The following is a 16,005-nucleotide window of genomic DNA, read 5'->3' as shown; positions in this document are numbered from 1 at the left end:
GGTTCGGATAACTGTCTGGAGGAGAAGTCTATAAACTGCTATTTATCAATAAGGAATAGCCACTGCTTGTTATCAGGATTAGTACCTTGGGATCTATTTAATGTAAATGATAAAGGACATGGCACAGCTCCCTTATGAGGAAAGGCTAAAAAGGTTAGTGCTGTTCAGCTTGGAGAAATGATGACTGAGGGGGGATATGATAGAGGTCTACAAAATCATGACAGGACTTGAATGGGTAAATATGAAATGGCTATTTACTCAAATTAAGGGCACTCCATGAAGTTAGCAAGTAGCACATTTAAAACAAATCTGAGAAGATTCTTTTTTACTCAACACAACTAAGATCTGGAATTTGTTGCCAGAGAATGTGGTTATTTGCAGTTAGTGTAGCTGGGTTCAAAAAAGGTTTGGATAAGTTCTTGGAGGAGAAGTCCATTAACTGCTATTAATCAAGTTTACTTAGGGAATAGCCACTGCTATTAATTGCATCGGTAACATGGGATCTTCTTAGTGTTTGGGTAATTGCCAGGTTCTTGTGGCCTGGTTTGGCCTCTGTTGGAAACAGGATGCTGGGCTTGATGGACTCTTGGTCTGACCCAACATGACAATTTCTTATGATGTTACACAAATGATTTGAAGTGCAATCTGTTGATCTTTTGTGATTGACTCTGTAATGGGGAACAGGATAAACCTGCTCACTCCTTACTACTGTACTATTAAAAAAAAATCACACTTATAACAAGGTACATGCATAAATTGTTGTTGATTTCAAGGCTTTATGATGTATAATAAAGCTGAATGTATTATACACTCTCAAATATTCAGTCCACGGGAATAAGCAATAACTGGCATTTCTTTGAATACATTATATAAGGCTAAAATATGCCAATGGCATCTGATTGAAGATACAATACTAGCAGCTTTGTTTATATATCTGAAAATGTAAACCATTTTGTGAGAATAATGCTTGTTTATAAGCTTTTTTAAATAGATGATAAAAGATATCCATGATCCAAAAAATGCTATGTTAATATACTTGCTTGCTTTTTAAATTCCTCCAAATCAGAACAGATATGCTGAATGTGGAAAAACTGGCTCACTGAAGCCCCAGTTTAAATGGACATGGATGATGGCTGTCAAATTTTAAGATTGCTCCTACCAATAGAATTCCTAAAGACAGTATTATAAGAGGGTCCCCCTTATCGTATTGTATCATAACATCCAAGTAGATAATCAAATGTTGATGGCATGGCATTGTAAATCACAAAATTTGGTTCTAAAGTATTATCAATTGTAAAAATAAATAAATAAATATTAGTTCATTCGTAGCTGAAATCCAAATAAAAAAGATATCTGTGTACCTGAGCCAACAAATGATTTTGTGCTGCCATGCAGAGGTATAGATAAATTTCTCATCAAAGGCTGCGCTGTAAAGGTTAGCTACATTTGAGGTCCATTGAGGACCCCATAGCTATACCAAGTACTCATTGGTAAAACTGATGTGCAAAAGAAAAACATTTTCAAATACTAATTCAGCTACAACAACTATAAATCCATTGGGAATCCGTTGAGGGTCAGGTCTCTGAAATACTTTAAATGTAAAGCATTTTATTAGCTAAGTTAATAAATGTAAAACAAATTAAATTATTAATGTATTACCCCTCTGCAGCCTACTCTCTGACCTTAAACTTCCACATTTCATATACGCAGATGATGTGCAGATACTCATACCAGTAAACTACTGTTAACTGGTATGAGTATCTTAAATTAGCTAAGTTAATAAATGTAAAGCATTTATTAGCTAAGTTCATGTTTAATGTAAACCGATGTGATACTCATAGTGAATGTTGGTATATAAAAATTTTAAATAAATATAAATGCCACAACCTCTAAAGCCACTTTTTGACATATGCAATGCTTCACTGTCTATAGTGACCAAAATAATTTCACCATTGGCCACGGGAATAGACTAAGGATCTCAAACAGTGTGCTGTATCTTGTATATATGAATGTGTTGATAACCACTGATTTCAAAAAATGGTCCCTTCAGTCTATTTTTAGTACGGTTATTTCTGCCTGAAGAGTAAACAAATTGCAAGCCCTGGTCTAATGCTTTCCTGATATGCAAATTTTTCACAATCCAGTAGTTTTAAAACTTGACCCAAATTTCTAGAAAGGGTTTTTCAACTTAATTTGAAACACTGAATTGTATTGTTAACATTCTTTCCAAGATCTCATGCCCGTGAAGCTGAACAAGCTCTTATAGTGAACTGAAGAAGAGCTTTATTATTCTTTTTGGAAAGAACAAAATCCTATAGAAAGTCCTCACAACTGTTTGTGTCTTTTAACCCAGTCAAGCAAGGGATTTCTGTTACAGATACGACCTTATTACTTCCTTCTAATTTCATCTCCTTTTGTTAGAATTAGTCATCACTACATCTTCAAAGTAAAGTAAAAGTCCATCAGGCTTTCACTTTACACATGGAAGCTTCCTTGGCACATCTTGATTCAGCTTCTGCAGATTTCTGCAAAGCTCTGTCTTTCATCCTTTCTTTTACAGCTCATTACAGCAGTTTTGGCCAGGCAGTTCTCAAAAACTTATTTAATTGATTCCTTCAACTCTGACCTATAACCACAGACAATAATTATGAGTTGCAACGATCTACTAAGATTCACAAGAAACAAAATAATCATACACACCCCTCACCTTGGGATTCCCCACTTGTATAGCTGACCTTATCCTAGTTGCTCACCTGTATCAGGTGTTCTCCATACTCATCAGCATAAATCAGCCACACATTCTCTCCCACCTCCCTTTAGAGTTGAAAAATCGTGTGGCAGGCAGCTGCACGAGAAAATCCATATATGCTCAGGAAATCCTTAGTTTCTTTGAGATTTAGAGAGCTTTGCCATCTCACTGCCATTGAATGGCATAATACACTTGTGGCATAATGGCATAATACACTTGTGTGGTTGATTTATCCTGGTGCCTAAGGAGTACACTTGTTACAGGTGAACAACTTAGCTTTCTTATGGTGTCTGTAATATTGAAGGACGTAAACCGTAGCCTTGCTCAAGTGACTGATGCTGTGTTCTCCTGTGATCTGTAAATGTTCTGTATGTTTGTTTTGATATTGGCTTGAAATGCCTGATCACTTTAGTAGAATATTTTGCAGGTGCAGTGAATTGCTCACTTCAGCAATCTTTGACTTATTTGATCTGTTTCTCTTTCCCTCAGGAAAAGCTTTGCCAGCAAAAGTACAATGTCTCCTGCATAATGATCATGCCCCAGTACCAAAGGCAAGGATTTGGACGTTTTCTCATTGACTTCAGTAAGTGATACACTGCATTTATATTCATGAGCTAAAGATCTGATGGTTGTTATAAGAAGCAATAGCATATTTCCTAGCATGTAGACAGATGGACTCAGGACCAGTGGGTTTATGCTCTCCTGCCAGCAGATGGAGACGAAGCAAGCCAATGTCATAATATACATAACTCTGCAGTGACCCCAGCCTGCCAGTATTCTCTTCAAAAGCAACTGTGAACAGACTAGCAAAAACTTGATTAAAAATATGATTAAAAACAGATAACCAGAACTGTACTCAACCAACCATAAACATAACTCACATAAGATTCTAGGTATCCCAAGCTAGGTACTGGATGAACACTTACTAGTAATCCCTTGGGACCCAGAACCACACAAGAGGACTATTAACACACTTATGTGGCAGCAGAGGGTGGGATGCTGAATCCTTCTGTCTACACTAAGGAAAACAAAATTATCAGGTAAGTAATGTCTCCATTAATTTTTCCCTACCCCTTATTTTATTTAAATAACTCTATTTATATTAATAGATAGTGCAAATTCTGTTTACATTTACATACTGTATGGTAGAAAAGTTTCTGGTGAAATATTTACTGTTTTACTGTATAACTGGTGAAAGTAATAGCTTACATAACTCTATTACAATGAATGAATTGACCATCTTAAATTATTTCATCATGTTCACTAGGAAAAAGAGATAAGTGCCATGAACATATTCAGAAAAGTTGTAAAAATGTCTTCATGAATATCTTGAAGTTGTCAATTCTTTACTCTTGATTTTTGTTTTAAAATTTTTCTTATTTGGTCAGTTCTATTGATATGTGGAACTACCTTGCTGATGTTTATGTATCTGTATAGCAGAACAATGATACTACTAGTCAATCGTGTCATTAATAAAATAAAAAGAGAATAGCTATATACTGGAAGAGATTCTAATAAGTGCCCCAATGGTCATATTTAAAGTGTGCTTTCTAAAAGGCCTTCGAATCATGCCACTTTTGAAAATGCTGTAGAACAAAGACCCTCCTAGTAGGGAAGTATTTATATTTCTATAGGGAGGGCCTTTTAGTAGGTTTGGGTGAGGTTTTGGTGGTGGTTTAGGGGCCAGTTTCGCATGTAGAGTGAGACGTACAAACAGCACAGTACACCTTGGTGAACATTTGACGTCATTTGGAGTGAGAAAAGTCTTACAAAGATGACATTTCTACTATGTTCTCTCACCCTAGCTTGATGAACTCTACATGTGAAACTGGCCCCTAAACCACCACTAACACCTCACCTCAACCTATTAGATGGCCCTCCTATAGAGATATAAATAGGTGCACACAGTGAGGCCCCCCCAGAGCCTCTCTCTCTCTCTCTCTCTCTCTCTTCCCCGACTCCACTCCCCTGCCCCCTCTCCCTCTCTCCCCTCTCCCTTCCCAAGCCCAGAAATGGCCAAAATGCAATTCCAAAAATGTATCGCAAATTTCGTTATAGCCACTTCGGGCATATCACACAGCCTAACGCCAGGAAAAAAGGTGTGGTTATTTCCAGCATTAAAACCGTGTGATAGCATGCTTTGTTATCGCACAGTGCTATATTGCCCCTAATTTAACTAAATCCCACCCAAACTTGTCCCTGATCCCGCCCCCCCCCCCAAATTTGCGTTATTCCTATGCATTACCATACTTTTCGCATGCGTTATGGTGTTAACACATGTATTAAATCCATAATGCATTTTGATGAATGATGGAGTATATTAGTAACATATTTTAATTTGTCCTTCAAGAAGCAGGCATAAATCAGCCATAACTTGTGGTGATGTCCTCTGATGGTGCCAATGTGGACACAATTCTCAGAGCTCAGATAAAGTCTGAGCATGCACGGGAATTCCCGCGCATGGACACTCTCATGAGCCCCTACCGAAAGGACGTGTTTCCTAGTCTCTCTCTTTTTGGGCCTTGTAATTTTATTGCCTTATAGTTTTTTACTTGGATTTCAAGCTTGTGGAGCTGTTTTTTTTTCGTCATCACAGACTTGGAAGCTCCTCAATAGAACTTTTAAGTTCTACAGAAATAGAGAAAAAAGATGGAGAAATCGAAGGCTTAAAAACCCACAATCAGTGCGTTTAAGACCTGTGGGTGTGAATACCGCATGTCCACCATGGACTCCCTCTCTGTCTGTTATCCCTGCCTGAGCCCAAACCATGAGGCATCAGTTGTGGCCAGATGTTCCCACAGGCGCAACAGTAGCTCACCTGGAAGGTGGAAGCCCTGCAGAATGTGCCCTCAGGAAGAGCCAGAAGCCACTGTGCAGGAGTGATTAGAGGAGCTGCTCCACCTCCTGAAACAAACCTTTATTAGACCTCCAGCACCATAAGAAACATCAGTCACACCAGAGCGAGTTCTACATCTTCGTACTCCCGCAAATCTGCTGGGAACGCTTCCCCCCATGCCACCATGGCACTGGTTCCCAGATCCACCACAGTCAGAGGTTGAGCAAGGCATGGAAGCAAGGCATGGAAGCAGAAGGTACAAGTTGAGAAGCCAAAAAGAACACCTTAGTGGTATGAGAGATGTCTCCCTTGTCGTCAAAGAAGCCAGCGCTGTTGAAGCAGAATCCACTGGGGCAGATCTGATCTCAGTACCAAGAAGAGAGGTGGTCCCTTTGGCGCAGGTTTCTTTCCTTTCCTATGGCACTGAGTAACTTGTTTTTCACGGATGTTCTAGTTCCAGCGTCATCTAGAGCATTATCTGTCTCATCAATGTGGGGCATGATAGCATATTCCAGGATGCCAATGGTAAGTCCTAAGGCTGGTTAGCAAAAAAACATTGGCATAGCCGGTGTGGCGTGCATCAAAACCAGATGCTTTTGAGGTCACAACTTCTGTGCCCCTGATTTCATATTCGGCGTCATTTATTACTTCATTGCCCAGTGTGGATGGACCCATTTGGGTGTTGGAAGATGAGTTTAGGTATGCCATTGAGAATGTGAATGATTGTAGGAAGCACTTTGTCCATTCCATGCATGAGACCTTCAACAATGTGGCCAGAAGCTCAGCAGTATCTATAGATACTAGGAGGCTAATGTGGCTATGAGAAAGTGGGCTCTGAGAGGTTGTTCACAACCACTTGGCAAATGTTCCCTGTATTGGTGAGAATTTAAGGGATAAGGTGCAAGAACGGTGGTGCTAATTAAGAAGCACCAGTGCATTCTGCAGACACTGTCTACAACAGTGAGAGACCAGCCTGGTCTAGCCAGGAGCCAGTTCTTCACTTACAAATGTCCCGTTTCCAAAGGTGGTCTTTCTGTCCTTTTCAACAACATTAAGCCCTTCTTGCATTGCCACTGTGGCTATCAGCTAGAGGTTGGCAGAGAGAGAGGTGGCAGCTGAGAGCCCAGCAACGGATATAGCCAAAACCTGGGGCCAGTTTTTCACATTTCTGAGATTCACCTTCCTTGTTGTGGGGGAAGAGTACAGTCTTTTCTGCCAGAATGGATTTGCATCACTAAGGAAAAGTGGATCCTGCAAATTATGGAATATGGCTACCATTTGCATTTCTCACGCCTTTCTCCAATCAAATAGAGATCATTCTTCAGTTCCAAACCCTCTCAATTGGCTGAGCTGCTGCTAGAGGTAGCCTCCTTTCTTCAATAGAAGACTGTGGAATTTGTCCCTCCTTGCGAGCATGGCAAGGGATTCTACTCCTGTGGGTACTTCATCCCCTAAGACGTCCAGGGGGTTATGACCCATCCTGGATTTGTGAAACCTGAACAGATTGCTGGTCAAGGAGAAGTTCAAGATAAATTCTTTCAAGATGATTCTGCTCTTTAGTCAAAGAATTGGAAATGCACCTTGGGTCTGAAAGACATTTAAGTGCACATTCCCATTCACCCCACCCATTAACAGTTCCTCAGGTTTGTTGTAGAGGGCATGCACTACCAGCACAAGATACTCCTGTTTGGCCTCTTGGCAGCTCTGAGAGTGTTCACAAAGTATCACTGTTGTGGATGCACAGCTCCTCAAGCCAGGAGTTTGCATGCTCCTATACTTGGATGATTGAGTGGTGATGGGCCCTTCTCCAGTGGGGGTACTCGAGTCTTTCCACGTGATAGTTCAGCTTCTCTAGTCTCTGGGATTCCTGGTCAATTTCTCAAAGTCCAACTGGATCCCAACCCTGAGAATCCAGTTCATGTATCCTGGATAGATTCGCTTCAGGAGAAGGCATTTCTACCTGCAAAAAGAGCTGAAAATGTGAGGGGCTTCATGAGGTTCCTTATACAAGAGAACTGGTTGTCAAAGTGTTATCTTTGTCATACATGTAGTTGCTCTGACTCATCTACACATACATGGCTTGCAGTGATCCCTCCAAGGTCAATGGGATCAGTTCAGTCATTATCCCACTAAGAACTTGTGACTTCTGAGATGCAAGAATTCCTGCAGTGATGCATAAACCCAGACGTTCTGGTGCTATGTCTCTCATTGCACGTCCCAGCCCATCAAGTGACCTTTCCTTCCAACACTTCCCCAGAGGTTGGAGAGCACACACTGATGCAGCATGGACTCAAGGGACATGGTCCCAAACGGGGAGTCACCCAAAAATCAACTTTTTGGAGCTGCAAACCAACTGATATGCACTAATGGCTTTCTCCCATCTATTCTCAGACATAAGAATGTCGATCCAGGCAGACAATCAGGTGACTGTTCAATATAAACAAGCAAGGAGAGTACAGGCTCGTATGCTCCCTGCATGGAGGCGCTCTCAATCTGATTATGGGGTTATCATCGCAATGTACTTCTCCTGGAGGTATATCTACTAGGCATCCAGAGTACATTAGCAGACTTTCACAGCAGAATTCTACACCACCACAAATAGTCCTTGGATCAGGATGCAACAAATTTTCCATTATTGGGGATGCTGTTAATCATTCTGTTTGACTCGGAGGATATCAGAAAATTGAAATAGTTCTGCTCCATGCATCCGAGCAATTACAGATTAGCTCCCAATGCTTTTTGCTAAACTGGAACATCAGTCTACTCTATTCATACCTGCCAGTTCCTCTCATTGGCAGGTCTGTCCAGAAGATCCTCCAGAACAAGGCGAGATTAATCTTCATAGCCAAAACTTTGCCACAGCAAGTGTGGATCCATACCTCCTCTCTCTGTCAGTTAAGCCTCCAGTTCCCTGGGGAATTCTGATTCTCATTGTCCAGGAGGGTGGCAGACTCTGCCATCCAAATCTGCCATCACTAGCCTTCAAGGCATGCATGTTGAATGTTCAGTAATCTCCTCCTTGCTGATTCCTAGAGAGGTTGAGGAAGTGCTGATTTCAGCTAAGAAGATTTCAACCACAAAATCCTATAGTTTCAAGAGGAAGAGGGTTCTCTACATGGTGTGAGGCCAATTGGCTGGATCTCTTCTTCTGTGGCCTGAGGGACTTACTTCAGTAACCTTTCTTCGTTTTATCCTCAGGCCTCAGCATTTCTTTGGTTAAAGTACATCTCAGGGCCATTGTGGTCTATTATCAGCAAGTGGATGGGGCTCCAATCTCTTTCCATCCCTTTGTGTGTAAATTCAAGAATGCATGCCAAGCCTCCGGTCAGTAGACCTCCAATGCTTTGGGACCTTAGCTCAACTCATGAACCTCCCTTCAAACCTCTCGAGTCAGTGGACTTGAAGTTTCTCACCTAGAAAGTGTTGCTTTTTCTGGCCGTCACTTCGGAATGAAAGTAATCAAATTAAAAAAGGCTTTGGTTTCTTATCCATCATACCTGCTATTTTTTTTTTTTTTTTTTTGCCACAGAGTTCTGTGCACTCAGATTAAATGCCTTCTGAAAGCAGTATCTTCATTCCACATTGAACTATTATGCTGCCAATGTTCTTTCCAAGACCACATGCACACAACGGAGGAATGGGTTCTTTACGCCTAGGTCTGCAAGCGAGCCCTAGCATATTACTTCAAGAGGACTTGATCTTACCATCAATTTTCTTAATTATTCATGTTTTTATCCCAACAGGATGGGAAAAACATTTGCCAAAAGAAGTCCTCCTTATTGGCTAGTGGAATGTATAATGCACTTTTATACACTGACTGGATTCTAAATTACAGATCTGTGCAGAAGCATTATGATATTCACAGTTTTATTTTCTATTCCTTTCCTATTAATTCCTAACTTTCTATTTGCTTTTGACTGCCGCCACAAAATGAGTTGAGAATTTCAATGTATTGTCCACAATATCTCCAAGATCCTTTTCCTGGGTGGCTGTTCTTAATATGGAATCCAGCATTGTGTACCTATAATTATGATTATTTTTCCCTATATGCATCAGTTTGCACTTGTCCACATTAAATTTCATCTGTTATTTAGATGTCCGTTTCTCCTTGTGTTTTTAGCAACGACTTTGAATATTTTTAATTAAATAAACAAGATTACTGAAGTTCATATTCATCTTCTGTCACAAGGATTGTTAACAGGCTTGGGTATGATTTGTCTCATTCTCTGATATCTATCAGAATGTATTTTGTTCAGGTAGATAAGGAAAGAGCTTTCTGATGTGGCATTATGAACATAGCAGTATATGGTTACATACAAACTTTAGCTGTTTTGGAGTAAGGATGAAAGTGGATAGAGATAAAGGTCAAAACCAGGTGCAGGATTAATAAATGTTTCATATGAATGTGGTGTGACTTTGAGTGGATAGAAAAGATTCTGGATGCTTGTTTAAAAGACAGAATATAGCATGATTTCAGTTTCACACCACAATATTATCATTTGTAAGTTGTAATCATTATAATATTGTATCCCCCTGTTATTTGTATTTTCTACCTTTTTGTTATTATGTAAACCGATATGATGTGTACTTTAATGTCGGTATAGAAAAACTGTTAAATAAAATAAAAATTTGGTTTGGTTATATTCTGTTCATGCTGTCAGTAAATAGTTCTTGTAAAAATAATCCCCATAGAAGTAGTACCCTTAAGCATTCTGTGACTGTCTGATTTTTGGCTATGTTTTTAGCAATAATAAGTTAATTAAAAATATAAAACATTTTTGTTGTAATCCTTTTCTAAAATATACTACATAGGAACCCAAGCTTGGTCAATGTTGGAAACAGGTTGCTGGGCTTGATGGACCCTTGGTCTGACCCAGTATGGCATGTTCTTATGTTCTCAAGTATTTTTAAGGCTCTCTCTAAGTTGTTTAAATGGAACCAGTTGCTGCCAAGAAATAACATAGTGTCAACTAAAGAAGAATTTTTAGCAAAGGTGGTGCACAGCATCTAAAAGCTCTGCAGGCCTGCAGGGCCTTGCTGTCTATCAGTCACAGGTGCAGCCAACCTCAGCTTTGAGCATTATGTATCAGATTCCTTTGTATTCTGGCATCCTTGGAACCAAAAAGGAAACAGCTATGCATTGTTTGAGGACAAGACTAGCCATGACTCTGATTGACAGACCGGGTGCATATAACTTTTGGGTGCTGTTTGCTACCTTTCTACAGTCAATTTTTAGCTGATGTTATAAATTATTACTAGGAAGTTCACGATTGTTGCATAATGTGAGTGTCTGAAATGGTTATTGCTTGACATAGTGAGAATATCAGCATGACATGTAACTTTAAGGCAAAGTACTCACTCCTAGGTTCTCTTCTTGGCTGTTACCCATTCTTGCCTTCCTAATTGATAATTTGACTAGTGAGTATTTCTGCTGTAAGGGGCATGTTCAATAAGCCGTGCTAAATGTGTATGGGTAGGTACTGTGTGTTTGGTAAACAAATGTTTGCTTATATATATAAAAAAAAAAGATTTTTATTTATTTATTTATTTATTTATTTTGAGTTTTTCTATACCGATGTTCCTGTAAAATATACATATCACAACGGTTTACATTGCAACAACAACGTTCGCTCAGGGTGATACAAAGAACAGAGGTGTCAACTTAACAGGAAAACAGGTCGTAACGTAACATTAGACAATAAACATTATAAGATAAATTCAACAATACCATACAAATCATCTCTGAGAGGATGAGATGAGGACTGCATAAGAACAATGAAAGTAGAGAATGGACAGTGGAATCCGCAATGAAGGATTACTTGAGAGCGGAAGATATAAGTGAGGAGGATTAAGTGTCCTGGAAGGCTTGGGTTTAGACCCCTATTTAAAATAACCATAGTAATTGTAAGTTGCTGACACTTGAGCATCCCCCAACTTCCCAGTCCTCAGTGACCTGGCTTATACAGTTAATACAGTTTATGTGCTCTTATGATCTTTGGTTCCCAGTAAACCTTCTTCAGCATAATGAATTATGAAGTTAGCCCTTTTGAAATTCAGGACCCTTTTGTTAGTGAAATTTGGTTATGATCTGATCTGAATCTTATGTTGAGCTATACTTCACAATGATTACTAGTCCCCAAATTTGAGGGGAAAAAAGGCAAATAGATGTCATAAGAATGTAAGAAATTGCCATCCTGGGTCATCCATCAAGCCCAGCATCCTGTTTCCAACAAAGCCAAACCAGGCCACAAGAAACTGGCAAGTAAAGTACCCAATCACCTAGAAGATCCCATGCTACTGATACCAGTAATAGCAGAGGCCATTCCCTAAGTCAACTTAATTAATACCAGTTAATGGGCTTCTCCTCCAAGAACTTATCCAAACCTTTTTTTAAACCCAGCTAAATCATTAAATAAATAAATAAATAAATAAATAAATAACTGCACTAACCACATCCTCTGGCAACAAATTCCAGAGCTTAATTGTGTGTTGAGTGAAAAAGAATTTTCTCCAATTAGTCTTAAATGTGCTTCTTGTTAACTTAATGGAGTGCCCCGTAGTCGTCCTATTATTCGAAAGTGTAAATAAGCGATTCACATCTACTCGTTCAAGACCTCTCATGATATTAAAGACCTCTATCATATCCCCCCGCAGCCGTCTCTTCTCCAAGCTGAACAGTCCTAACCTCTTCAGCCTTTCCTCATTGGGGAGCTGTTCCATCCCCTTTATCATTTTGGTTGCCCTTCTCTGTACCTTTTTCATTGCAACTATATATTTTTTGAGATGCGGCAACCAGAATTGTATACAGTATTCAACGTGCGGTCTCACCATGGAGGCAATGATTATAACATCTTAAAAGTGAAAAAATGAGTGTGTGAAGGGGGTCTGAGTGAAATGGGGGTCTTCAGGCTGAAGACCCAGGAGGGTCTTCATGAGCTGCAGATGGATTGGGTGAACTGCTTGACTAATTAATAAAACTGGTTATTTTATTGCCGCATGGATATTAGAAAATCCCCTGACTTATGCATGTACAAGCCAAATTATGGGGGTAAATGCATCTAAATAATGCAACTAAAATCTACTCTCATTTCCCTTTAAAATTTGGTTGGATGTAACTGCTGTTAAGAACATAAGAAATTGCCATGCTGGGACAGACCAAGGGTCCATCAAGCCCAGCATCCTGTTTCCAACAGAGGCCAAAAACCAGGCCACAAGAACCTGGCAATTACCCAAACACTAAGAAGAACCCATGCTACTGATGCAATTAATAGCAGTGGCTATTCCCTAAGTATAATTGATTAATAGCCATTAATGGACTTCTCCTCCAAGAACTTATCCAAACCTTTTTTGAACCCAGCTACACTAACTGCACTAACTACCTTCTCTGGCAACAAATTCCAGAGCTTTATTGTGTGTTGAGTGAAAAAGAATTTTCTCCGATTAGTCTTAAATGTGTTACTTGCTAACTTCATGGAATGCCCCCTAGTCCTTCTATTATTTGAAAGTGTAAATAACCGAGTCACATCTACTCGTTCAAGACCTCTCATGATCTTAAAGACCTCTATCATATCCCCCCTCAGCCGTCTCTTCTCCAAGCTGAACAGCCCTAACCTCTTCAGCCTTTCCTCATAGGGGAGCTGTTCCATCCCCTTTATCATTTTGGTTGCCCTTCTCTGTACCTTCTCCATCGCAACTATATCTTTTTTGAGATGCGGCGACCAGAATTGTACACAGTATTCAAGGTGCGGTCTCACCATGGAGCGATACAGAGGCATTATGACATTTTCCGTTCTATTAACCATTCCCTTCCTAATAATTCCTAACATTCTATTTGCTTTTTTGACTGCTGCAGCACACTGAGCCGACGATTTTAAAGTATTATCCACTATGATGCCTAGATCTTTTTCCTGGGTGGTAGCTCCTAACATGGAACCTAACATCGTGTAACTACAGCAAGGGTTATTTTTCCCTATGTGCATCACCTTGCACTTGTCCACATTAAATTTCATCTGCCATTTGGATGCCCAATCTTCCAGTCTTGCAAGGTCCTCCTGTAATGTATCACAGTCTGCCTGTGATTTAACTACTCTGAATAATTTTGTATCATCCGCAAATTTGATAACCTCACTCGTCCTATTCCTTTCCAGATCATTTATATATATATTGAAAAGCACCGGTCCCAATACAGATCCCTGAGGTACTCCACTGTTTACCCTTTTCCACTGAGAATATTGACCATTTAATCCTACTCTCTGTTTCCTGTCTTTTAACCAGTTTGTAATCCACGAAAGGACATCGCCTCCTATCCCATGACTTTTTAGTTTTCGTAGAAGCCTCTCATGAGGGACTTTGTCAAACGCCTTCTGAAAATCCAAATACACTACATCTACCGGTTCACCTTTATCCACATGTTTATTAACCCCTTCAAAAAAATGAAGTGTTCTTTAATTAACAGTTTAAACATAAAATTAGAAGTAGAAATACATGGGTTTACCATTTGCGCACACTTATCCAGCTAAATTCCAACTTAAACGTCTAAGTAAAGACTTTGTTGCTACTTAGATGGAGGCATTATGACATTTTCCATTTTATTAACCATTCCCTTCCTAATAATTCCTAACATTGTTTGCTTTTTTGACTGCTGCAGCACACTGAGCCAATGATTTCAAAGTACTATCCACTATGATGCCTAGATCTTTTTTCTGGGTGGTAGCTCCTAATATGGAACCTAACATTGTGTAACTACAGCAAGGGTTATTTTTCCCTATGTGCAACACCTTGCATTTGTCCACATTAAATTTCATCTGCAATTTGGATTTCCAATCTTCCAGTCTTGCAAGGCCCTCCTGTAATGTATCACAATCCGATTGTGATTTAAATACTCTGAATAATTTTTTATCATCTGCAAATTTGATAACCTCACTAGTCATATTCCTTTCCAGATCATTTATAAATATATTGAAAAGCACTGGTTCAAGTACAGATCCCTGAGGCACTCCACTGTTTACCCTTTTCCACTGAGAAAATTGATCATTTAATCCTACTGTCTGTTTTCTGTCTTTTAACCAGTTTGTAATCCATGGAAGGACATCGCCTCCTATCCCATGTCTTTTTAGTTTTCTTAGAAGTCTCTCATGAGGGACTTTGTCCAATGCATTCTGAAAATCCAAATACACTACATCTACTGGTTCACCTTTATCCACGTTTGTTAACCCCTTCAAAAAAAATGAAGCAGATTTGTTAGGCAAGACTTCCCTTGGGCAAGTCCATGTTGACTGTGTTCCATTAAACCATGTCTTTCTATATGCTCTATGATGTTGATCTTTAGAATAGTTTCCACTATTTTTCTCGGCACTGAAGTCAGGCTCACTGGACTATAGTTTCCCGGATCGCCCCTGGAACCCTTTTTAAATATTGGCGGTACATTGGCCACCCTCCAATGTCCAGTGTAAGCCCAATAGCTTACAATGGATGATTTTAATGATAGGTTACAAATTTTAACTAATAGATCAGAAATTTAATTTTTGAGTTCCTTCAGTACCCTAGGATGCATACCATCTGGTCCAGGTGATTTGCTACTCTTTAGTTTGTCAATCTGGCTTACTTTACTACATCTTCTAGGTTCACAGTGATTTGGTTCAGTTCGTCTGACTCATCACCCTTGAAAACCATCTCCGGAACTGGTATCTCCCCAACATCCTCATTAGTAAACATGGAAGCAAAGAATTCATTTAGTCTTTCTACAGTGGCCTTATTTTCCCTAAGAGCCTCTTTAACCCCTTGGTCATCTAACGGTCCAACCAACTCCCTCACAGGTTTCTTGCTTTGGATATATTTTAAAAAGTTTTTATTATGAGTTTTAATTGTGTAAATGCTTTTTAAAATCAGGCTCATAAAGAATAGCACTTGTGCGCATAAAATAGCATATATGCGAGTATATGCTATTTTAAAAAATGCAACATACACACTCAAATCAGGGTTCCTAAGTAAATTTCCACATATAAAAAAGGGGCAGGTCAGAGGCGTTCCAGGGAGGAGCCAACATACAAGTGAGTAAGTTGCTATTTTAGAATCAATTTATGAATATAAATGTGACACTTTACTTGCATATATTTACTCCTGCTCAATATCAGGAGGCAATGATTATAACATCTTAAAAGTGAAAAAATGAGTGTGTGAAGGGGGTCTGAGTGAAATGGGGGGACTTCAGGCTGAAGACCCAGGAGGGTCTTCTTGAGTTGCAGATGGATTGGGTGAACTGCTTGACTAATTAATAAAACTGGTTATTTTATTGCCGCATGGATATTAGAAAATCCCCTGACTTATGCATGTACAAGCCAAATTAGGGGGGTAAATGCATCTAAATAATGCAACTAAAATCTACTCTCATTTCCCTTTAAAATTTGGTTGGATGTAACTG

General features: G+C 39.5%; 1 protein-coding gene across 7 annotated transcripts in view; it reads left to right on the top strand.

Moving 5' to 3' along the window:
- Window positions 1–16,005, top strand: part of KAT6B (lysine acetyltransferase 6B) — a 452,508-nt gene that overhangs the window by 391,994 nt on the left and 44,509 nt on the right. For all 7 annotated transcript variants that reach the window (XM_029609550.1, XM_029609551.1, XM_029609552.1 and 4 more), the window contains one exon: window positions 3,239–3,332. In XM_029609550.1, coding sequence (XP_029465410.1) covers window positions 3,239–3,332 — 94 coding nt within the window. The remainder of the gene's footprint in view (window positions 1–3,238; window positions 3,333–16,005) is intronic.

Source organism: Rhinatrema bivittatum, chromosome 7 (genome assembly GCF_901001135.1).
Source record: "Rhinatrema bivittatum chromosome 7, aRhiBiv1.1, whole genome shotgun sequence".
Taxonomy (NCBI): domain Eukaryota; kingdom Metazoa; phylum Chordata; class Amphibia; order Gymnophiona; family Rhinatrematidae; genus Rhinatrema; species Rhinatrema bivittatum.
This window is presented reverse-complemented; position numbering and strand designations above follow the sequence as displayed.